Source organism: Raphanus sativus, chromosome 6 (genome assembly GCF_000801105.2).
Source record: "Raphanus sativus cultivar WK10039 chromosome 6, ASM80110v3, whole genome shotgun sequence".
Taxonomy (NCBI): domain Eukaryota; kingdom Viridiplantae; phylum Streptophyta; class Magnoliopsida; order Brassicales; family Brassicaceae; genus Raphanus; species Raphanus sativus.
In genome coordinates this window covers 10,938,700-10,964,026 of record NC_079516.1, presented here as the reverse complement: position 1 = coordinate 10,964,026, position 25,327 = coordinate 10,938,700, and the positions used below count along the sequence as shown (strand labels likewise).

Below are 25,327 nucleotides of genomic sequence, written 5' to 3'. Positions count from 1 at the left end.
TTTGTTACAAGAGTGGTGAGGCCTTTAAATAGGCAATCACTTACAATAAACAAAGATTAAATAAGGGAAACATAAACAAATAATTTTGTAGGAAATGAGAACATGCCAAAGGAGATACAGCCAAGTTCTGGATGTGCAGGAAGAGTAGAAAGGGACAGGAGAGAGGTTGTCACAGCCTGCTTGAGTGAAAGTGACAGGCCAGCTGCTTCTCCAAAGCAATCCATGTGACTTCTTCTTTTCAAATTCAAACCAGCCTCTCTGATTTAAATTCAAATGGGTTTCCTTGACTTCTAAGTGTTTCCCCACGTCCATATTAGCCTCCACAACTCCTTTCTTGCCTTGCAAGTTAAGTTAGGTCAAGAAGATAGCTTGTGGAGCAAGACTGCACAAAACAGAATCAAATTGGCTTTTCTTCTTGAATTCTCCTTTGATCATCAACCAGCTTCTTCTTCTGGTCATTCCTTTATTTATTTCAACACTCCCCCTCAAGCTTGACCATAGGAGATCCTTGGGCAAGCTTGGAACTGAGAGCACTTGCCTCATTAAAAACCTAAGTGTGGAAAACCTCATGGGATAAAACCATCACTTAGGGAAAAAGAGTGCAACTACCCTCAGCCTAGGGATTGGCCAGTGGGTTTATGAGTCTTATGATCAACTTTAGGGACTCATAAACCCTGGATCATGGCCTTACTTCAATGGCAAGCTGGCACCAATGCCTTCCTTGCTTCACACTCAAAACTGCTTGGAACTCTCCATGTTGCTGGTTCTTTGTCTCCCCCTTTCTTCTGACCTCCTGCCATCATCAAAGGGTTTGATCCACGACCAGACTCTCCATTATGAGCTCCAAGTACCTGATTCAAACAATGCACACACACATGCATCAATTCTCAAGGGGCAAACCTATTCAATCATAAGCATAAGTATAGATTAAGGTACTTCCGTTGCATAAGTTGAATGGACATTGGTTTCTCATATTAACACCCCTCCTCAAGCTTGACCTAAGAATAAGAGTATGTGGTCAAGCTTGGAAGATGAGAGCCAATGATGATCACCAAACCCTTGAGACCACAAGCTTCATCAACCAGGTACAAGCACACATGCTATGGGCTGATTCATAGCTTCCCAACTGAAGGTAACTGTTCTAACTTCATGTAGAAGCTGATCCATAGCTTCCCAACCAGAAGGTAACTGTTCTAACTCCATGCCTTGGGCTGATCCATAGCTTCCCCACTGAAGGTAACTGTTCTAACTCCAAGTTGTTGCTGTCCTTGTTGAATTCTTCTTGCAGTGGCTTCTAGACAGGCCATGTAAGCTCATTTACAGCCCCCCTCAAGCTTGAATCCGAGTATAGGGGAGGAGACAAGCTTGATATGAGCTTTTAAGCCTCCTGGTCTACTCACAAATTATTTCTCCATGGTCAGGAATATGCATCTTGTGCAGGCTCTGATTAACATGGGCAATCTGTCAAACCAACACTAAGACAAGCATCAGTAGACAACAAGAGACCAGAACATTGGTTTTCACCAAGTCTGATCTTTAAAACACAATTTAAATAAGCACAGGACAGAAATCTTCATGATTCCATCCTAGCAAAACTCTCTGAATCCTAATCATCAAGACTAAGCATTCAGGCAACAATAGAATTTATTTTCCTAAGGGCAGAAGCAAGATAATTCTTTTAAGGCATCTTAACTTTAACAATTTAACAACCTTAGGCAAATTCTAAACAAGATTGTGAGAAAAGAGAATTAAGTAACCAGAGTAAAAGTAACCAGAGAAAAGTAGAGAGTAGAGAATGATGTAACCAGAGTATTAGTAGCTAGAGAATGGGAGAATGATGGAGAATAAGTAACCTGAGAATCAGAGAATGAGAGAATAGAGAATAGAGAATTTGCTCAAGAGTTCTAATGGACAGAGTTTTGCTCTGTTTTCTTGAGTTTTGCGGAAGCATAAACAGCCAGGAGCATCCAATACTCATCAAGAGTTTGGTGCTTTAGTAGCTGAAACACAGTGGACCATTGAACAATTAATTTGCTCACTGATCTTAGACAAGTGCCACTGGAATAACTCATGAACTGATGTTTTCCAGGGCTTGCAACAAGAGAACCATCAGAATAACACATACACAAGTGTTTTCTATGGCTCACACAACAAAGACACCAATGGATCAAAACAGTTTGTCCACTGGTTAAGTATTTTTAAAACATTTTTCAGAATCAGATTACTCAAAAATCTGTTCAAAAACATTTTTCAGAAATTTTTTTTTTAAGTGATTTCAAGATGCAAGAATAATCTTTTCTCCCTCCCTCAGGCTGGTAAGAACATATTTCAGTCTTTCATCCAAACCTTAAACAATGAGGAGATCAAGGGGAGAGTCATTGATTTAAAAAAAAAAACATTTAAAGATTGCATCCTGAATTTTGAAAAACATACTTTGTCTAAACTCTCTACTGCTCATGTTTTGAATCCTAGCCACACAGCTCATCAAAACGATTTCAAAGTGAGAGAGAGAGCTTCAGATCAAAGTAGAACAGAGTGAGTTCATCCCAAGAGAGCAACTAGGCTCTGATACCATGTTGGAATTCATGAGTGTTTGTCTCATGTCAAGAGAGTATTCAGTTAACTTGTAACTGAATCCCCTTCAACCATACAACAGGAACTCACCATTCAAATGAAGAGACAACCAACTGGTGGTTGAATCCTCTTAAATAGCTTAACACACAACCAAATGTCATAAAGAGAACACTGGTTACATGAAAGCAGCCTACACTATAACCAAGATCCTAGATAGTAAACTGGTTATGTGTGGCAATCAATCTCTAGTTTGAATCTATTCTTCTGCAGTAACACAACACTTTGAGTTTGTGTACTTAATATGAAGAGGATTTAGAATCAGTAATCTAGAGCTTAAGAGAAGATGAAGAAGAGTTTAGAGTGAATTTTACATGTATTAGGCTGCCTTAAGAGAAAGAGAGTTAAGGCAGCCTCTAAACCATTACTCTAAACTCCTTACATTGTGAATATTGTTTAGACACAAGATAGAGAGAGAGAGCCACGAAATTTAGACATAGAAACTTGTATTGATACTGAATAATTTGTTACAAGAGTGGTGAGGCCTTTAAATAGGCAATCACTTACAATAAACAAAGATTAAATAAGGGAAACATAAACAAATAATTTTGTAGGAAATGAGAACATGCCAAAGGAGATACAGCCAAGTTCTGGATGTGCAGGAAGAGTAGAAAGGGACAGGAGAGAGGTTGTCACAGCCTGCTTGAGTGAAAGTGACAGGCCAGCTGCTTCTCCAAAGCAATCCATGTGACTTCTTCTTTTCAAATTCAAACCAGCCTCTCTGATTTAAATTCAAATGGGTTTCCTTGACTTCTAAGTGTTTCCCCACGTCCATATTAGCCTCCACAACTCCTTTCTTGCCTTGCAAGTTAAGTTAGGTCAAGAAGATAGCTTGTGGAGCAAGACTGCACAAAACAGAATCAAATTGGCTTTTCTTCTTGAATTCTCCTTTGATCATCAACCAGCTTCTTCTTCTGGTCATTCCTTTATTTATTTCAACACTCCCCCTCAAGCTTGACCATAGGAGATCCTTGGGCAAGCTTGGAACTGAGAGCACTTGCCTCATTAAAAACCTAAGTGTGGAAAACCTCATGGGATAAAACCATCACTTAGGGAAAAAGAGTGCAACTACCCTCAGCCTAGGGATTGGCCAGTGGGTTTATGAGTCTTATGATCAACTTTAGGGACTCATAAACCCTGGATCATGGCCTTACTTCAATGGCAAGCTGGCACCAATGCCTTCCTTGCTTCACACTCAAAACTGCTTGGACCTCTCCATGTTGCTGGTTCTTTGTCTCCCCCTTTCTTCTGACCTCCTGCCATCATCAAAGGGTTTGATCCACGACCAGACTCTCCATTATGAGCTCCAAGTACCTGATTCAAACAATGCACACACACATGCATCAATTCTCAAGGGGCAAACCTATTCAATCATAAGCATAAGTATAGATTAAGGTACTTCCGTTGCATAAGTTGAATGGACATTGGTTTCTCATATTAACACTTTAGTGGATGTGACTGAATTCCGAAGAAGATAAGATGGATTTTAATGGAAAATTATGTAATTTCAAAAGAATAAAAACTCAGTTCAAAAAGTTTAAAAGCTCATAGATAATGTATATGTTTTCTTTAGCCAAATTTTGTTGCTTGATCTCAGCTATCTTCTTGATTTTTTCCAGCTATACCCAAATGAACAACACCATATCACTGAATCTTCAGCTGTTATCAGTTACAAGATCACATAATAGCATATTTACATAGTTCGTCCGCATGACTTTGTGTATAAGTCTGCATTTAACCTTCCAGAATAAGTTCAAACATTCAGGGAAGCTAAGCTTTACTGACAAAGGGGGAGAGAGAGATTCAGACAGATAAGAAACTGTTGAATAATGACAAAAGAGAAGAACATTTTCTTTCTAAGAGCTGAGCCACATAGAGAAGAAATACGACAGAGAAGTCTTCAAATTATGTGAGTCCAATATCGAAGAAACCTTGATCCATGCTTGGAATCCAAATTCCTCATTGCAGTACTCTTATCTTTCAGAGAAGATTAAATGATAGCAAACACCCTTGAGGTGGGGAAAGTCAAGACATGATGAAGGCAGAGGTTGAACTCACGCCAATCTCGTAAATGGCTGCAAGACTTCCCTGTAGAAAAGCTAGATTATGACATTATAGCATAGATGCACTTACTACCTTCAGACAAACACTCTCTCAAAACAAGTTCATATGTAAGAATATCTTTAAGATCTTCATTACATTTTTCAATACCACTTGCCCCATCTTTTTTTTAATAACTATAACACTAATAATAAAACTTTAGATAAGAGATAACTCAAACCAAAATATATAAATTTTTCATTTTCTAAAAGTAAAATTTCTATTATTTATATTTATATTCTAAAATAATTAGTTAACGTATCATTAGTTGAGTATTTAATTATAAAATAATTATGATAAATTTTTATAATTACTTACAATCAATTTTTGTAACTATACAATCTTGTTTGGATTATGTTTTATAATTTTACTGTCAAGAAATTGTTAGTAAAATGTTAATTCAACTTTTTATTCTCAAATGAAAAGAGTTATCGATTGATGACTTCTTCCTTATTCTTTATGTTTATTATTAGTAACTTCAAAACAAAATTTCTATAAAAGAATTACACCGTTCTTTCTGCATTTTAATGAAAAAAGTTTATCCAAAATGTAGCTATAGAATTATGAAGAATTTACATACTACTAATTTTATAATTATTTAAAATTGTGTAAATTTTATTTTGAAGAAAATAAAGAAAAATATATAATTTATTCAATATTTATATTTATAAATTTTATTTTTTAAAAATTGTTAATTTATATTTGTGCCAAAAATTCATCAATTTTAAAAACTATTTTAGGTATGTTAGTTAACTTTAATAGTTTACTAGGTTTTAACCCGTATTTTAAAAGTGCGGGACCTTTTTGTTATAATTTAGTACAAAAAAATTCAAAGATGATTTTTATAAAAACATTTTTATTCCTATATTGAAACTCTGATATGGATTGTTGATATCAAAATCAAAATGAGTTTTTTCTACCATATATCTTAGGGGTGGGTACTTCGGTTATCTTCTCGGTTCGGTTTAGGGTCGGGTTGGTTTGTTTAGTTCGGTTCTAGTAATTTCCAACTGAAGTAAATCATAGTTAGTTTGGTTCAGTTTTTCGGTTCGGCTCGGTTTCAAACCGAACCATTCAGGTTGGAAAAATCTTCAATCGAATTATTTGAAAAGGATTTCGGTTTGGTTTGAATCGGTATTGGTTTGGTTAGTTCCGTTTGACTCGGTTCAGTTTGAATTTTTTGCCCACCCCTAATATATCTAAACCGAGTATTTCTTGAAATATCTTATCGTGGTAACCGATGATCCGTACTTTAACAGCGAGGTTATTTTATTTGTAAATTTTAATTTGAAAATTTAAATATTTTGATCTGTTGCTTAAGTAACTTATGGTTTGAAATTATAGTAAATTTACATTTTTATATTTTATCATATACAATTTATGTTAAAATTCACATAGATATTATATTTTAATTATTTTTCACTGAGTTCAAACTTTGTATCTTTAATAAAATTTGAATATGCGATATATTCATTTTTTCCAGCTTAAAATTGGATGAGTAATCATTTATTAGAAATGTTATTTTCTGTCTTATTATAATTATAAAATATTGTTTTCAATTTTGATTTTAAAAATAGAAATGGAACACTTATTTTGGAATTTGTAAAAATAAATATAATAGTATAATATATAGTATCAAATATAATTTCAAAGTTATTTTCATATGATAAAAATGTATATGTATTGTTCTTTTGTTTGAATTTAACTAATTGGGTATATGCAGTAAACTGTCAATCACTAAGTTATGTTATAATCATATTAAACACCATCTATCTATGTTAGTTATGATGATAATATATATTGAAACAAAGAAAACAAAAATGTAAGTTTACGTAAGAAAAAAACGTCTATGTCCTATCACATATACAAATAAAAATATGACTATTTAATTCAAATTCTGTGTGAAACTATATTAGGCTGAATATTGTTTGTTCAGATTTTCTAAAGATTTCCTCAAAATATTTTAGATAATTTAAATTAATATATTTCAGTGACATTCTTGTAAATAGTTTGAAAAATTAAGGGGATGTCTGAAAAATGTGGCTGTTTTAATTGTATTGATTAACTATATAACTAAAATGATATGGTCAATAAAATTTTTTTGATTAAAAAGGATTGTGTTTTTTTTTTGTTTATGAAAAATGAAAAGTTATGTTTGATTTCAATTTTGAAAGTTAAATGACATTTTTTCCCGTCATATAAAAAAAAAATATTTGCTCCCATTTCTTTTATCATTTCTAGGGATTTTCTCCGGAAGTTGTGATGGCAACGAAGTCAAAACTCAAGTCAGTCTCAGCACACCGCTCCTCGCCGCGTACTCGCTCGGGAGCAGTGTCAGAACCTATTTCAACACCAGCCACTCGCTCCAGATCTGTGCCAAAACCCAATTCCGACTCAATTCCCCGCACGACGCCCTTCTCCTCCAAGTCCATCACACCCATCAGCGGCGGCGGAGCCCTACTAAAGCCCGTCTCTTTGTCCGACTGGTGGCTAACAAAGAAGGCAAACAACAACAAGGGTCTGGGCGTTTCAGGATTCGAATCAAAAGGCGGGTCTAAAGTCAGACTCTTTTCATCAGCAACCATCTCAACGAGACACGACAGCACCACTCTCGAAACATCTGATGGCCTCACCGTCTCCATCAGTGGCTTCATCAACCGATCTCGTTCTTTACAAAACGGGTTTTCACCTCAGCTTTGCAACCGTTTTCTCCTAGGGTTTCCTTATCACTGGAAAGATTACACTGAAGAAGGGTTCGTTGAGGAGGATAAGAATGATTACGGCGTCGTTTCATTTGATGATATTCCTGTGAATAGGTTGCAGGATGTTCTGTTCACGGCTTCTTCTTGCTTTCAAGCTAAGATCTTGGATGATTCTGTTGATAGTTTAAGAGATTTACTTCGTTCTAGTACTGAGAAAAAGGAATGTCGGACACCAAGAATGGACGTTGGAGATGGGGAGAGTTTGGTTGTGAGTGTTAAGGGAGTGGAGACTAGAGGGATGCTTAGAAGGAGAGAAGAGGGTGAAGCTTCCATTGGGGAAAGACTCCACAGATCGTCCAAGAAGAAGAGAGATCAATAGAGAGAATTAACTTCAGTGTAGTGTACTACTTTTGGATTGTTTTGTAACAAACAAGGAATGTGAAAATTTTCTTTATTTAATTATTTGGTCTTATCCTTTTTTTTTTAATTTGTCAAAGGAAACATCCTAAAAATGAGGTTTGATCAAAGGATCCACCAAAATATTCGGACAAAGACTACTTCTCTCTTCTTTCTTTGTCTGATCCTGAGTGTCTCAAAGTTCTAATTTTTACACATTGATGTGATACGGCCATGTTTGAGCCTTCTTCCTCGAGACAAAAAGGATGTTGCAGAGAGCAGCGAGCAATGCGTATTCATGGTGGTGGGCCAGCCACATCCGTACAAAGCAATCCAAATGGCTCGAACACAATCTTCAAGGTACGTTCTATTTGTCCTTTTGTTTTTTTTTGAATCCAACAAAGATGATTAATTAAGCGAATAATATCTCTTGTGATTTAGATATGGAAGAGAAAGTGGAGTATACTCTTAAGATCATAGATGAAGATGGAGACACTTTCGCCAAAAGAGCTGACATGTATTACCGTAAACGACCAGAGATTGTTAGTTTCGTGGAGGAGGCTTTTCGATCATACCGTGCATTAGCTGAACGCTATGATCATTTGTCTAGAGAGCTTCAAAGCGCTAACCGCACAATCGCCACTGCTTTTCCTGAACATGTTCAGTTTCCTCTGGAGGATGATGATGTTGATGTTGATGTTGATGTTGATGAAGGGAATCCACGGAAACAACCGCATCTTCATCTTGTTCCCAAGGGAGGAAACAACATCCCTCAAGTCCCGGAGTTTCCAATAAAAGAATTCAGGAGTCAGTCGATGATGTTGTCAAGAAAAGGACCAGATAGTCTGAAAAGGACAGTGTCTTCTGCTTTAGCAAAGCGGGAAGCGGCGGTTGTGAGTTCTGGATTGAGCAAAGAAGAAGGCTTGGAGGAGATTGATAGCCTTCAGAAGGGGATCTTGGCGTTGCAGACGGAGAAAGAGTTTGTGAGGAGCTCATATGAGCAGTCTTATGAGAGGTATTGGGATCTTGATAATGAAGTGACTGAGATGCAGAAGAGAGTTTGTAGCTTGCAAGATGAGTTTGGTCTCGGTGCTGGGATTGATGATAGTGAAGCTAGGACATTGATGGCGACCACCGCCTTGAGCTCCTGTAAGGACACACTAGCTAAGCTTGAAGAGAAACGGAAGCAATCTGTTGAAGAAGCAGAGATTGAGAAGGAAAGAATCACTACTGCTAAAGAGAGGTTTAATGCCTTGAGGAACAAGTTTGAGAAACCGAAAAGTGATGATGATCATGATGAGTTCATTAAGACAGAAGCAGAAGAGGATGTGGCTCAGGAATCTAGCTATGAATCTGAGAGAGAAGATTCAAATGAGAATCTAACTGTTGTGAAGCTTGCAGAGAAGATTGATGATCTTGTGCAGAAGATTGTTTCATTGGAGAGCAATGCTTCGTCTCACAATGCATTAGTGAAGACACTAAGATCAGAGACGGATGGTTTACACGAACATATCCGTGGTCTAGAGGAGGACAAGGCGTCTCTTATTTCGGATTCCACGGATATGAAACAGAGGATGACTAGTCTTGAAAACGAGCTGAGAGAAGTTAGAAAACTATACCAAAAGGTGGAAGATCAGAACAAGAGTCTACAAAAACAGTTCAAGGAAGCCAATTGGACTGCTGATGATTTATCTGGCAAGTTACAAGATGTGAAGATGGATGAAGATGTCGAAGGATCCGGTATATTCCATGAAATGCCACTTGTTTCAGGATCAGAAGATTGTCTAAAGTCAATCTCAAAGGAGATGGAAAGGGAAAGTAATGTGGAAGACAGGAAGACACATGCCATTGTAGTAAAAGAGAGTGAAGGAGCTCAAGAAGAGAGACCTGAGACCAAAGATTCGTTTGCTTTGTCAGAAACCGCAAGCACTGGTTTTGGAACAGAAGACGAAGATGAAGAGACACCAAACTGGAGACAGTTGTTACCAGATGGCATGGAGGACAGAGAGAAGGTTCTGTTAGATGATTACACATCAGTGCTAAGGGACTACAGAGGAGTAAAGAGAAAGTTAAGTGAAGTTGAGAAGAAGAATAGAGAAGGGTTCTTCGAGCTGGCATTACAGTTAAGAGAGCTCAAGAATGCTGTTGCTTACAAAGACGTAGAGATTCAGTCTTTACGCCAAAAACTAGGAACGCTAGAGAAAGACTCTCCGCATCAAGGGGAAGGAAATAACCAGCTGGAACACGATCAAGGACAGCGTGAAAGTATGAACGTTTCACCAACTTCCAACTTTTCGGTTTCCACTACACCGCATCATCAGGTAGGAGAGGTGAAGAGAACAGAGTCAAATGAGGTAAGGGTGAAGTTTGCAGAGGATGATGATGATAGCCCGAGAACAAATATTCCAGCTGTGGAAGACAAAGTGCGTGCAGATATCGACGCTGTTTTGGAAGAGAATCTCGAGTTCTGGTTAAGATTTAGCTCATCGGTGCATCAGATACAAAAATACCAGACAACAGTTCAGGATTTGAAGTCAGAGTTAACGAAGCTGAGAATCGAAAGCAGACAACAGCAAGAATCTTCAAGAAGTAGTAGTAGTAAGCACGCAGCTGCATCAGATGCAAAACCTATCTATAGACATCTAAGAGAGATTCGTACAGAGCTGCAGTTGTGGCTAGAAAACAGTGCCGTTCTTAAAGACGAACTGCAGGGAAGGTTTGGATCACTAGCTAATATCCAAGAAGAAATCGCAAGAGTCACAGCTCACTCGGGTGGTAGTAAAGTAAGTGATTCAGAGATTAGCGGTTACCAAGCTGCAAAGTTCCATGGAGAGATTGTTAACATGAAACAAGAGAACAAAAGGGTTTCAAGCGAACTTCAATCGGGTGTTGATCGTGTAAGAGTGTTGAAGACAGACGTAGAGAGGATTCTGAGTAAACTGGAAGAGGATATTGGGATCTCAAGTGCAGCAGAAGCAAGAACAACTCCGAGCAAGAGCTCTTCGAGTGGAAAAGCGAGAATCCCATTACGGTCATTCTTGTTCGGTGTCAAGTTAAAGAAGCAGACAAAACAGAAGCAAGCTTCAGCATCTCTCTTCTCTTGTGTCAGTCCATTTCCAGCTCTGCAACAACAGTCTAGTTACGTTAAACCTGGAAAGCTCCCTGAATAATTAATTAATCGAATCATTTGTCTGTTATTTTTCTTTCAGTTCCTTGTTTTCTAGATTTTTGCTTTACTGTCGTAAAAATCCCTTTGGAGTAAGTAGTGAGTACTACTACTGTAACACCCGTCCCCTCCTCTATCGAGATTGGCGTGGTACTTACCAAAAAAATACTAAATTAAACCGAATTATTTAAAACCGAATAAATTCGAACACATTTAATAAAATAAGTCCAAAAGAAATACACCTTTTAAAATAAAGGGATAATTTGCAGAAAAACAAAGGAAAACATTGAAATTAATTAAGTGCCAAAAATAGTGAAACATGCAGTTGGTTTGTTGACGTGGTTAGAAGAGATTGTCGATATTGCCCTTCCCATATAGCTATCTTTATGTAATATAGAGTGTAGGCAAGGACAATTAGAATCTTTTGATATCTATATTCTGATATCTAAGTTACGTACAAAAAGATTAAGAAAATATATTGGATTAGATTTCTGAATTTACCTCGTTTAGAGAGAATGAACTGTGCTCAAGTGTAACTTTTTCCATTTACAATCTGACACATTTGGTGTCAAGGAGAAAAAGAAGAGAATCCAGCTAAAATATTTGTATCGATAACACACACAGCTTGGGGTAATTAAAAACTTGTACTTGATGATTATTAGTGCCAGATTTTTATAGGATTTAGTTGATACGACCTTATTTATAGTGTAGCTATAGGTGGTAACAAAAATGGACGGTGGTTCAAAGTGACCAACCACATATCATCAATGGGTGGATGAAGAGCATGTGTGCGAAAACAGTGGCTAATACCAATAAGTGGACTGCTAACTTTATAATTGCTAACACATTTTTTACTTATTATAAAAATAGACGGTTAATTTCATGTTTACATTGCTACCTCATATTTACTTGTTATTCTAATTAACTCTATGAAATATGAAAGTTGCATATCAATATAAAATTAAGTACACGACTTAATATATTACATGATGATTACATGTTAGTTATATGAAATTTAACCTTCAGAATTAGAAATAACATCTGTAAATAATGTAAATAATTACGTATTTACACAATTGGCCAAATATACATGTCATTTTAAACATATTTTTATCTTCAACAAAACTGAAATATACATCTTTAAAATATTATTATCCGGTTAAAAAATTCAGAAATCAGCTAAAAGTAATGTTAGATATTAAAAAGAAATAATAGATGTGTAAATATAATATTAGTTGGACAATAATTTTGTTAAACCAGTTACAATATATATTAGCTGGGCAATAGTTTTGGCAATCTGGTCGTGCACGTAAATAATTTCATGTTTACATTGCTACCCCATATTTACTTGTTATTCTAACTAGATGCGCTGTCCGCGCTACGCGCGGAAAATGTTTGATGTTTAATGATTTATAATAAAAAAGTTGTGAAAATATAATATTTTGGTCAGTTTAACTAATTTTTCATGGATAAATAAAAAAGAAAACTAATTTTACATGGAATTCTTTTTTTGTATCCATAACTAATTATATACTATTAAAATTCTATTTAAAGCTTTTCTTTGATTTTTGAACAATATATTTTATGTTATTAGAATACTTAACAAATTATTATGTTTAATAACATTCTGGCAAAATACACAACCAAAATTAGTTGGGTAAAATACACACATAAATATAGATACACATTTTTTTAATTAGAACAACATACAAATGCAAACAATACATATTTTAGTTAATAAATTATATTGTATATTTTCCTTGTAAATATTAATACAAACACGACGCATATATACTACGAAAACTATGGTTTTATTTTCTCAACAATGGTAAACACAACCTTCATTTATCATACCAAAGCCAATGACCCCGTCCTTTTTATTCATTGGCTTTGTTCCCTCCATATATTTAACTTAAAGCTCTTTCTTTATCACTCACTTCATCATATTTCTACTACAAATTTTCAGAAGCAGAAAGCCCAAAAAAAACTCTCCATTTCATGTTATTTGGTGAAATTCTATTTAAAAGACTTTATGAACTGTGTCTTTTAAAAAAAGATATAATCGTAAAGATTTGTGCAAATAAACAATACATAAACAACTACTAATATATAATTGAGCAATAATCTTCATGGACTATGAAGTATATATTTGTTTTATATTTTTTGTTGAACTATGAAGTATATAATTTTAATTTTCATATCAGCATCAAAATTATGGTTCAAATAAAATAGTATAACCTTATTTTGTTCACAATACTTACAGAATATATTTATTCTACCATTAAAAATAATTTTGATATAATTTTTTAAAATGCTTAATTTATTCTTAATCATATGTAACAATAATTTTAAATATTTTATAACGGCTTTCACTATTTATTTTGTTATTGTTTTTGTAAATTATATATGACAGTGATTAATTTTCTAAAATAATACTGATTAAGTTTTAGAAAATAATTTTTAGCATTGACCTCATAAAGACATATTTATCACAAACATAATGATAACCATCTTTTATCAATTAAAAACATATTCATGTATTAGTAACTAACAGAAAGAACATTTTGTAAATCACTTGTGGAACATGTTTTTACTTGGTTTTTTTTATGATAAACAACTCTAACCACAATCTTGAATGTGAAGCGAGTTAAGCTACTGATGGAGATTAAATTATTCCCATCTTCCTCGCATAATAAAATAGCCTTCACCTATCATGAATTTTTTTCCATTTTTCAATCCCACTTTTAGGCACAATTGTTGGACCACCTTCATTTCCCTTTGCTACCACCAGCTTCGCCTCTGCTTTAACCACCTCTCACAAAATCTCCATGTTGGTTTTGGCTGCCAATAAGTATGATATAATTAGATGATAAAAACGCCACTATGTTGATACGGAAGCAATCTTAGTCAATAACACTTACATTGGTAGGCGTCTCACATAAGGAGTTGCATCATTGTTAGTATTCCTCCCCCAGCTCAAATTCCTTGATACACCAATACAAATGATGAACCACAATCAATGGCTTTAAATATTTTTAAGTGCAATTGTCAAAAGAATAAACTCTCAAACTCAACTATTCTCCTGTCAACGAAAAAGACCAAACATATAGCAAGACTTACCCAATGTAAAACAGCTAGGGAGATCAGAGATGGAGGTACTTGATACACCAATACAAATGATGAACCATAATCACTACATCATATGTGTTATGCAGTTCTTAAAAGCTTCAACTACTATCTCACTCTCCATACTTTTCTGGATGGACCAGCATTGTCTAAAAAAGCTTACGAACTCAATATAAGTTTTTCTAGCTTATGAGTATCCAGCAACTAATAAGGTTGAGAGACATTCACTTCAATGAAATAATAACACATTACCTTTCCTATATTCTCGGCTGAGATAAGCCATGTAAGCCCACAACTGAGTAGTGGTGACTCCGATTCAATAACCGAGCAACATCATCTGACATAACTCCATGCACTATAGACTGCATAAAATGTGTATGTAGTGAATATTTAATGGTCAATGCTGCAACAGTCTGACCCTTTAGGTTGTGAAACAAACAAAAGAAGCGTTTTTACCTTTTATAAAAAGTTATTTCTTTGATTTCTCCATGTCTTCTTTCTATCTTCCTCATCATTTCTTTTTATGGGCTCTTCGGTTTCACATCATCATATTTGTGCTTCTTCTGGAGCTGCTAAAAGACAAACTGGTTAAGATTTCCAGGAGAGGATAAAACTTGCAGATGTTTCACTGCCAATACATTCAGCTCACCATAGCACCGATTATCTATAAATACTAAAATATATCGTCAAAATGCAGGTCAAAGAAGTATTATGAATACGTTATTTACGTAGTGGCTGGTATGAAATTCCGAGACCGTTTCCTAAACGAAACCTAAGCGTTGATCATAAGTTTGATTAAGTTGGTGCCTTTACAACTTACAGAGTTACAAACACTAAGACACCACGACTACCATGCCTCTCAGACACGTTGAAGAGCACCACAGCCCCAAAAGATATAAACATTTATGACATGGCAAAGCAGAAAGGTATGAAGCAAACCTATTGCTTCCACGTACATCATTGGCTTTTAAAAGCAATTTTTTTTATTTGTAATCACAGAGCATAGATTTGCAAAAAGAAACCACTAACATAAAATAAAATAAAAAAATTGAAAAGGAAGCAAACAGAGATGCAGAATAAAATACGGGAAAGTGAATCGATGAGAAGATACCTTCTTGAACTTCTTCGCCTGAACTGCCTTCAAACCTGAGAGAATCTCCGATCTAAAACCACGAAGCTCTGATCTCATCACCACCATTCATTCTCTCCTCATCTACAACTTGTTCTATACGCCAAACAGCATTTTGGTTGAGATAAAACCTAACCTGAGCCACCTGCCAGGATAAAAGCAAGACCTTGTCGAGATAAGCGCTGTCTCAGAAATCCCTACAACAACAACTCTAATGTGAGTAGAAGCCAGACAAGGATTTGTGGGACTGGTAATAATACTAATGAAGATACTGTATCACATTCATAGGCGAGTCTTTCTTTGTTCTGTAAAGAAACGTATCAGTAAAGGTCAGCCCAGTTAGTTGTTCTTTCTTACCTCTGAACCAGCAACAACGATGTTTCTTGCCCTCTGATCAACGGAGTTGACAACCTTTACATCATTTACGGAACAAAGGAATGCATCTGGCTACACAACAAAAAAGGAGAAAAGCCTTAAACTTACGCAAACTCTAAAGAACCTTGATTTGAATGAGGAAGATGCTGAGAGTCTAGGAACAGAGACTCTACCTGGCACAAGATCTCTCCTCCAAACATCTACAGGGAAACAAAATAACCAAAGATCAAAAATACAATGAGAAACTTATACCAGACGGTACAATAAGGGTGATAAAGAGGAGGATTATAGCAACATAGAGAGCTTAAAATTCACTTACCGGGAGGATCCTAGCCAAATAAGGTGCAGCAATACCCACAAACCTATCGTTTTGCCCAGTATTCCAAATAAGAACTACGCTGCTTACACTCTTGCCCAAAATCCACTGCAAGACTCCAACTTCTTGTTCAGGAGCACATGTAACCTACAGCACCGTAACAAATTAGTAACACAAATCAAAAGTAAAAAAAAAAATGAAGAGAGAAGTCATTTACAGGGGGAAGTACCAGGCTTAGCAATGACTCTCACATACTCTCTGCCCCTCAGATACAAAGTAAAAACAAATCAACGAAACAATAGTTTATCATGATCAATCAAGCAAGCTCAAATACGGAGTCCAAGAAGAGAAATACTCACATATATTTATACAGATAAACACCGCCTTGTAGATCGAAAAAATCATTGAAGAAGACATCGAGGGGGAGTGAATCAATGGAGTAAACACGACGCCATTACTCGGATTGTTTCAGATGGTGAAGTGGCTCTATCAAAACTCAGTTTCGATGGTTTTCAATCGGAGAAGACGAACTGTTAGAGGATAAAACATCGTCTACTCCGTGGTCGGTTTATTTTTTTATTAGACAGATACCTAATGAATTGAAGCCCAAACATAAAAGCTCATACTGAAAATAAATAGATAGATTTGGAATCAAGCCCAAACGGAGAAGCTATCTGACGTGGCCAAAAGAGAATACTCTGATTGGTTGATTTGTTTTGAGGACGTGGACACTCTCTCCTTTGCTCGTATTTGCCTTTTAATATTGTTTGATTAACTCTATGAAATATGAAAGTTGCATATCAATATAAAATTAAGTACACGACTTAATATATTACATGATGATTACATGTTAGTTATATGAAATTTAACTTTCAGAATTAGAAATAACATCTGTAAATAATGTAAATAATTACGTATTTATACACAATCGGCTAAATATACATGTCATTTTAAACATATTTTTATCTTCAACAAAACTGATTATATATAAGTGTATAAGTCTATTCCAGATACATTCAGGTATTCAAAATACTTTTGTTCGATTCGGATTTGATTTCAGTTCTCTAAATACCAAAATTTTGAATAATTTGGATATTTAATCAATTTATGTTCGGGTTTGATACTACTTTTTTGGATCAGGATCGGTTCTATTTTTTAAATTCAGATTTTTTTGCCAAGCTCTAATATTAATATAAAAATAAATAGTAATATATTTTATAAAAAAATACAGTATAACCTCTTTAAATTAATAATTTATAAATTAATATCTCTATAAATTAATATAATTTCATAGTCCCAAATTAAATTTTTGGTTCAATGAATATCTCGATAAATTAATAATCTCTATAAATTAATAAAAAATTATAGTTTTGGTGGAGTCCTAATATTATTAATTTATAGAGGTTTTACTGTATGCGAATCAAAATCTAGTGTTAATTAAATGTAAGAGAAAATCATGTTCCGGTGGAAGAAAACAAAGACCCTGTCTTGGGAAAATACATGAGCCGGGCCAAATAATTGTTCCTGTGGAAGAAAATAAAGAATAGTCTTGGACACTTTGGCCATTAAATGGAAGAAAACAAAGACATGGTCTTCGAGTCAATGGAAATGACATTTATAATGATTGTTAAAATTAAAAATCAAGTGTTATTGATTTATAGATTTTCACATTCTTAACCAAATTTAAAATATGATTGGTAAAAAGTGGAAATGAAAGAAAAAAATGAAAGGTGGAAATGAGAGGAAAATAAAAAAAAAGTGAAAAAGAAAGAAAAATATATCTAGAGTAAAATCATGTATATCACTAATAAAAGTTAGAGTAACATTTAGTCTGTCTTTCCTCTTTCTACACAGTACATAGAGTAAATAATATTTCCCCCATTTCAAATTAACCCACATTTAGAAAGAAAATTGTTTCAAAAATGTTTTTTTTTATTTTTTTTAATGCAATTTTTAATAAAGAATTGCAAATTTCAAGAAAATTAGTTGTATTTACTAAATTTTGATTGGTTGAAATTTATGAGAAAAATTAATCACAAAACTATACATTTAATACTAAGATTTAATCAGTTTTATTAATACATGTGAAAAACTCAAAATATGAATTAGTTTGAAACAGGGAGATTATAAATTTACATTTCACTTGATTGGCAATTTTTTAACTCAACCTAAAGTAAATATTGATCTAGAGTAAAATTTTACTCTATTAATACCTTTCAGTTTGGATTTTAATAATCTATAAATCTATTAAAGTTAGTGTTATTTAAGTTTTATTCTTAATCATTTAACTCATATATCACTACAAAAAATGATCATTTAACATCACTTATTTTAAATATTTGCATTAGTTTTAAATGATGTAAAAGACTTTTACATCGTTTAAATAAATGATTCTGAAAGTGGTGATGCAAATAATTAGCATCATTCTATAAAATAATTGATGTAAAATATTTAATATTTGCATCAATGATTGAAAGTGATACAAAAATGTATCAATTACAAAATGATACTAACATTACATCAGTTTTTGTAAAATGATATAAGTATTGACATCAACTAAAATAATTGATTTTAGTTATTTATTAATAACCACAATTAAATTAATATCAAAATTTTAAAATTATTTTAATAGTTTTATTATTTATAATTATTAATTTAAATATGTTATTATTTGTACATAATTGACGGTGGATAATATCAATGAATAAATTCTTTAATTAAATTTTTAGTGAAATATAAAAAATCTGACGAAGAACAAAAGAAAAACTAAAAGAAAAATATAGAGAAACTTAAAAACAAGATGAAGGAAGCGGAATTCAAAGCTACATAGAAAATGATTATAAGACACTTAAGTAGAATTTATGATAAGAACAACATAAATCCAAATTCTTCTTCTTCTTCTTTGTATCCTGTTTTCATCTACACTCTTTGTTGATGGTGTGAAACTGAGTCGATTTAGTAGTGAAGTAAAGGAGATTCATCAGAAAAAAATCTTCATCAACTGTATTTCTTGAGACCTCTTCTCCTTTTTAAGTTTTGAGTCGCATCTTCTCTTATGTCTTGAGATGCTCCTTTTCCTAACAAAGAAAGCTTTACCATTAATAAGAACTTCTATAATTTGTAAATTTTCAATAAAGGAAGAAGAGATAGGAAAAAAAGAGATCAATACTTTTCAGAAAATTTCCATCGAATCTAACTAGCAAACCCTGCATAAGAACAACACCCATCATTATGACTCATATAAGACAAAAGAAAGTTGAGAACTTAAAAGAGGAAGAAGAACCATGAATGAACAATCACGACAAAAAAGAAGAAGATGCTTCCTTGTTATAGTGAAACAGTTATTTAAAAAAATGAAAGCTTCAGTTAAATTAAAGCCATGAAAATAGTAACCACTTCTGTAATCTTTGTTTTTCTGAAGTTTAAGATATTTTTGTAACCGTTCAAGTAAATTGTTTTATTAGCTTATTAATGGTTCTTATCGGAGGTAAATTCTATATCAGATTAAATGTATTAACCGATACAAACTTAAATAAAAGAACATCATTTTAGTTAAACTGATGTTAAAGATAAATACAGTTATATAACTTTTGTTACCATCATTTTTTAATTGATATAAATTTTGTATCATATTGATAAGTGATGTTAGCCAAAATAATAATTGTACCATTTATTTAATTGATACAAACATACGTAATTATATCAGTTTTGTTTTAAGTGATTCAAATTAATAAAAATTATATCACTTTACTGAAGTGATGTCAAATTAGTTAATAATAATATCAATTACTAGAACTGATGTAAAACTATATAAATTTGTATCATTTACAAATAAGTAATTTAAAATAGTATCATTTATTTTTATGATACAATTTAAGTGATACAATACACACTTTTTTTTGTAGTGTATTAAGATTTTGATATACTAAATATATTCTTTGGATTCTTAAAATTCATTATAGCTATTTATTTTTATGGATTTCCACAATATGCAAAATTTTCTCCAACTCTTTCCAAATACAACAAATTTCTATACTTTTGAAATCAACAAATTCTCTATAAATCTAACTCCCACTAAGAGCAACTCCAATGGTATTATCACCATTGGAGTCCTTACTATTATTAAATTATTTCTTTTTCTAATTTGAATAATTAAGGATTCTAGTCTAAATTCTATGTCCAATGGTGTTCTCCTTAAAATCTCTTAATTATTCTTTCTTCAGTATAACACACAAAACACAGTTCTTGCTCCCCACAAAACACAGTCTCGATCATCTTCACTAACAACTGAGCCATGCCAAATGCAAGAAGCGAACCAATCAATGGAGTCCAATTCCTCATATCATTCTTTTGGTCAAACGCTAATACGAACTGAGCATTGTTAAGCATTAAGCACCACGCCATTCACTAAAAGACCACTCTTTCTAACGAAATCCTCTCACTCTTAAACATCCGAGCTAAGTATATCGTCAATACAACAACCATGCCTAACACATTCTCGAATAATCATCAAATCAAAATCTAGAAACTTTTCTAAGTAGCAGCTAATAAAGTTGAGGACTTTGGACCTTTGATGACCTCAATGAGCTCTTTCTCTTCTTTTTCAAACACTTCCTTCTTGGCAGGCTCCTCTTCTTCGTTCACCAAGCTATTATCAAAGCTAACGGGCATCTCTCCGCTGGTTTCGAACACGACCTTATCACCACCCTCCTCCTCCTTCAAGAGCTTTGTTGTTGAATCATTACCCGTTGAATGTTGTGACGGCTTGAACGGAGGTGGTACCGTGGCGGGTTCGAGGGAGGAAGAGAACAGAGGAGGGAGAAGGAAGGTGTTGGTATGGGAGTTGATAGCACGTGACGATGGTTGAGGAACCCAACTGCAGGGGAGGAAGAAGATGATCTCGTTAATAACAGTGACGACTCCATTGATGAAAGAAAAAAAACAGAGGAGGTAGAGAAAAAAGAGGATTGAGAATCAGAGAATCATGAGGAGAAGAAGGAGAGATGTTTAATTAAAGGATCCGACAAAGATTTTCAGAAACTCAAGTGGAAACCTAATTAACATTGGAGAGGATTGGAAGGCGATGGAAGAAGAGAGGGGAGAAAAGAGGACGCCAGCTCACTAAGGATCAACCGTGGAAAATCTTTAATTAAGGATTTTATCTCAGAGTAATGTCACTTTTTAATATTATTTTAATCTAATTGCATAAGTATTAGCGCTAAAAATTGGCTAAGATGCTGCGTTGCAGATGGTCTAACACCTCCTAAAATGCGTTTATGTTCTAAACAAAATTTAAGAACAAGATTTCTCTAGTAATGTAGCTAGTTAACAAGAAAACCAGAGCTTTTAGCTGTTAGAGATAGTAGAATAGAGGTAAGAAAGAAGCGTTATTATCAATATATAATTGGTGATAAACGAATTAAACTGTAACCATTTTAACAAGCAAATAAAACGGTTGAATAGTATCTATTCTATTAATTTAGGGTCTTAAAATTTATCTATTATTTAAAAGTTGTCATTTAAATTTAGACCTATTCTAGAATAGTGGATGTTTGGATCTTTAAATCTGTTTGGTTCCTTAAATATATGGACATGACTAACTACTTAATTTAAACCAACATATAAATACACATTATTAATTCCGGTTAGATATCTTTTAAACCAATTTTCATACCAAGCCACAATTGACAAGTTGTACCTTCGAACCAGTCATTTCTTAAAAGCATTTTTTTGTGGGATATTTTGTTTTGGACTTAATGAAAATGTTATCACTTAGATATACATACACGCTACTTTTATGTATTATGTTGTGACCTTTTCATTAAAATGCATATGTTGGGTTAAGAAGAGCTCGTGCTCTTGAATACCATTAAACAATTGGTTGTAGGTTGCAACTATGTTAGTTTTAAAATTTGCAGATTTCCAATGGTGACCAGCAAACTTATTTTTAGTTTTAAAATTTTCAGATTACCAGTGGTAACCAGCAAAAAGAAATTATAAGTAATTAAGACAAAAACAAATAATTTTGAGAAATGAAAATAACACCATGTACAATAGAGATGATAAACTAAACAAAATCTATTATAAAATAAATAGTTTATCCAAATAATATATAGCACATAATATAACCCACAAAAGATAAAACTCTTTAGTATAATAAATTAGATGATAAAAGCAAAAATATATTTCTACATCATAAATTCCAGTGACAAAATACAGTGTATATGTAAATAAAATCCATTACATAACAACATAATAGAAAACATAAAATTTGAAGGAATGAAAACAGTAAACTACAATATAAAATGTTATATAAATAAATTTAATAACAGTATTAGAATAAAACATGACCCATAAAATAAAAACCAGAAATTGTAATTGAAATATAGATACTTAAATCAGAGTTAAGATAAAAAAAATATCAGGTTATTAACATTTTTATTTGAACCGAATCAGAACAAAATTCATAAATAACCAACCGGTTCCGATATTTTTAGAATTGAAAATTATAATCAACTGCAACCAAACTGAAACAAAAAAAAAGTTAAAAATAAACCGGAAACTCTATTTTGTCTAAATATATTAGTAAACTAACATATATTTTAATAAATTTATTAATAAAAAATAATTTCGGGTACTATCCTAGTAACTAGTTTAAGAGAAAGAAATATAACATATAAAACCAAAAATACATACTTTTTAATTAAACTAATTAAGAGGTTGAGTCATTTCACTATAAATATACATGGATTCTTCTTCAATGTACACCAAGTCAACATAACCCATATTGCAAGTTATATTTGACAACAATATAAGTTAATCCAAGTCAAGCGTCTTGAGCACGGTTAATCATCTGTTTTGATGATAGCAACGGTCAACTATTAATCTTCTTGACATGAAGAAACTTTGGAACCATTGGATCCATCTGCATCTTATATAAATAACTCATGTGAAGAGCTTAAAATGTATCACACTTCCTTCCACTTCAAAACATCACAAAATTATTAAAGTAACACCTAAAACCGAAGAAATGGGCTTAAAAATGAAAGAGAGATCAAGAAAAGGAGGTTTGATTGCGATATTGGTTCTAGTCTTTTGTTGCTTCTTCGAGAATATGGGTAAGCCTAAAGTTTCCTCTCCTTCAAGATATAAATATAATTATGTTTAATTAAATTTATCTTGTATTTTAAAAGTTGTACTACATCTGAAAAATTCATAAATCTATAGAATTAGAAAATACTATTTACAATTTAATGATCACATCTGTTATTTTAATTGCTAAGGTGATATCACTTATTATAGGGCTGTCTCCGAATTATAACGAAATATTTAGATATGACATATATCTAATGTTATATACTCTGCACATAACGAAATATTTTCTAGATCAAACGGCCTCATACGAAATAAGAGTTGTCTCCGAATTATATTATTATATTCATCTTTTACCAAAAATATATTATATTCATCGTTTTGACTTTTACCAAAAAAATACTCATCGTTTTTGTTTGAAAAAACTTATTGTTAGATATATTCTACCTATTTTAATTATAATTCATCGTTATGTATCAGTCGGGATCTCGATCGCGGTTTCACCTTATGAACCAGTTACAAGTTATATTTCGGGAAGGTTCTTTGCTCTCCACATCAAATACGAGATGCTGAAATCGTTGCCATCTTATACTGAGTACCACAGAAGACTCAATCTAGCGACAGGTTTTTATTCTTTAAAGTATTTCTGACTTGTTCTTTCTACCAATGAATAGTACGCTTGTTTTTGCACCAAAAAAAAAAGAATAATACCTTTGTTTTTGCACCAAAAAAAAGAATAGTGTGTTTGTTATATAGATCTTCAACCGCTACTCATATTTCAAATGTTTTATTTTTCTAGTAATCACATATATAACTAATAGAAAGAACTACAATAGATGAATGATATCTAACCTGGGCTTTTGAGTATTTTGTACTAAAATGACAAATTATTTGCCACTCAAGCATAACATTTAAGGAAAAAGTATTTGTTTTTGAATTTGTACATCTATACTATATTTTAAAATTCAATGTTATTGAAAATATTTAAATAATGCATTTGGAGAAGTTTATTGTGCCGTTAAGATTTTTTGATGGAGTTTTTAATTAAATTATAAGTTATCTAAATTACATAATTTTAGAGTATTTTTAATTAGCTAAAATCGTAGCAATTTCCTTTTAATCTAATCTAATTATTAAAAATCAAATCCTTCCGAATTCTTCTAAATACTTATACTGAAATATCTTTCTAATAATATTTGCATCATTTTTAAATGAATATTAAATTTGTATTCATCAAAAAACTTTTTTACATCAAGAAATTAATTTTCTTATTTTTGCATCATCCTCTTAATTATTCTAACTCAGATCTTACATTGGAATGCAGTTCAAGTGTGGCAAACGATAAGAAACAGGTCTAGAGATGGTTTCATCACTTTGAGCATCAAATCAATGCATTTTTTCATCTCAAAGCTTATGCAATATAGATATTCAATATCCCTTGTAACTCCAGTCTATCACTCTTGGACTTCTCGAATTATTTTCTGGGTTTCATTAACACGATCAGTCTCGTCAATGACCAACGACACAGCTTTTTGATTTTTTTTTTAATCTTCACATAAGGTGTTAGGTGTGTGTGTTTTTATGTACGCAAACATGTAAGTGATATTTGGATATATAAAACAGAGAAGACCTACATGCATGGTTGATAAAATAATATTTTGTCAACCAATTGCAAAAGAAGTTCAATATATTTATTAAGTATTTTATTTTATTTTTGCCAATAACCCATACAGTGAGATTAAGTTTAGCCGATAGAAAAGTTGTTCGAAGAATCATCTTTATCCTACTCCTACCATACATGGGAGAAACGCCTTGGTACCTAGTCTCATTTTCAAGAGAATCTGCATGAAAGAAAATTAATATGGTGAAAGCAAACATCCCTCTCACTACGAAGTTAATTTAACCTTTACTAGTACTCGAGATGAAGTCACTGAAATGATCATATGAAAAGATCGATCCAATATATAAACTCAACCTAAAATTCGGAGTTGATAATGCGTTTAATTAACATGAAAATTTATCGGACTGTCAAATGCTTTAGATATATCGATCTTCATGACACACTGTGAAAAACATTTCTTTGTGGCAATCTTTAGCAAGCTCCTTATCTATAATTTGCCAAATGAACCTTGGCAACAACATCTCGAGGAAATTTGGAAAATTCCAAAGATTTTGGAGATGAATTTGTACATAAATATAAGACATTGCACATAAGTAAAGACAATGATATTTCTTCTCTTATTCGTTTCTTTCTTCAGAATCAAGAGTGGTCCTGAAGATAACCAAATGAAACA

General features: G+C 33.0%; 4 protein-coding genes and 2 long non-coding RNA genes across 11 annotated transcripts; 3 read left to right on the top strand and 3 right to left on the bottom strand.

Annotated features, from left to right (window-relative positions):
- The first annotated feature begins 6,938 nt into the window (after nt 1-6,938).
- On the top strand, nt 6,939-7,892 carry LOC108809673 (protein EMBRYO DEFECTIVE 1674). Its single transcript, XM_018581831.2, has one exon. The coding sequence runs from the start codon at nt 6,994-6,996 to the stop codon at nt 7,810-7,812; it is 819 nt and encodes a 272-aa protein (XP_018437333.1). The 5' UTR covers nt 6,939-6,993; the 3' UTR covers nt 7,813-7,892.
- Nucleotides 7,893-7,941: 49 nt separating this feature from the next.
- Nucleotides 7,942-11,091, top strand: LOC130495446 (protein NETWORKED 2A-like). The gene is made up of 2 exons (XM_056986824.1): nt 7,942-8,189; nt 8,271-11,091. The coding sequence occupies exons 1-2, from the start codon at nt 8,096-8,098 to the stop codon at nt 10,997-10,999; spliced, it is 2,823 nt and encodes a 940-aa protein (XP_056842804.1). The 5' UTR covers nt 7,942-8,095; the 3' UTR covers nt 11,000-11,091.
- Nucleotides 11,092-13,480: 2,389 nt separating this feature from the next.
- Nucleotides 13,481-16,541, bottom strand: LOC108810446 (uncharacterized). 6 transcript variants are annotated; one of them, XR_008936112.1, is made up of 11 exons: nt 16,301-16,541; nt 16,159-16,199; nt 15,945-16,088; nt 15,799-15,825; nt 15,608-15,697; nt 15,233-15,447; nt 14,578-14,690; nt 14,374-14,483; nt 14,116-14,270; nt 13,917-13,979; nt 13,481-13,836 (listed from the first exon to the last, which is right to left on the bottom strand). It is a non-coding gene; the product is annotated as an uncharacterized LOC108810446 (long non-coding RNA). The 6 variants fall into 6 exon arrangements; XR_008936114.1 differs by having other exon boundaries at nt 14,578-14,693; nt 16,171-16,199; XR_008936113.1 differs by having other exon boundaries at nt 15,233-15,395; nt 16,171-16,199.
- Nucleotides 16,542-18,636: 2,095 nt separating this feature from the next.
- Nucleotides 18,637-19,324, bottom strand: LOC130496310 (uncharacterized). The gene is made up of 2 exons (XR_008935421.1): nt 19,111-19,324; nt 18,637-19,018 (listed from the first exon to the last, which is right to left on the bottom strand). It is a non-coding gene; the product is annotated as an uncharacterized LOC130496310 (long non-coding RNA).
- Nucleotides 19,325-19,929: 605 nt separating this feature from the next.
- On the bottom strand, nt 19,930-21,101 carry LOC108810546 (uncharacterized). Its single transcript, XM_018582652.2, has 2 exons — nt 20,995-21,101; nt 19,930-20,817 (listed from the first exon to the last, which is right to left on the bottom strand). Exons 1-2 carry the CDS (start codon nt 21,003-21,005, stop codon nt 20,475-20,477), a joined length of 354 nt encoding a protein of 117 aa, XP_018438154.2. The 5' UTR covers nt 21,006-21,101; the 3' UTR covers nt 19,930-20,474.
- A 1,797-nt stretch (nt 21,102-22,898) lies between these two features.
- Nucleotides 22,899-24,688, top strand: LOC108809942 (uncharacterized). Its single transcript, XM_018582074.2, has 3 exons — nt 22,899-23,059; nt 23,514-23,657; nt 24,358-24,688. The coding sequence occupies exons 1-3, from the start codon at nt 22,972-22,974 to the stop codon at nt 24,567-24,569; spliced, it is 444 nt and encodes a 147-aa protein (XP_018437576.2). The 5' UTR covers nt 22,899-22,971; the 3' UTR covers nt 24,570-24,688.
- Nucleotides 24,689-25,327: the final 639 nt, after the last annotated feature.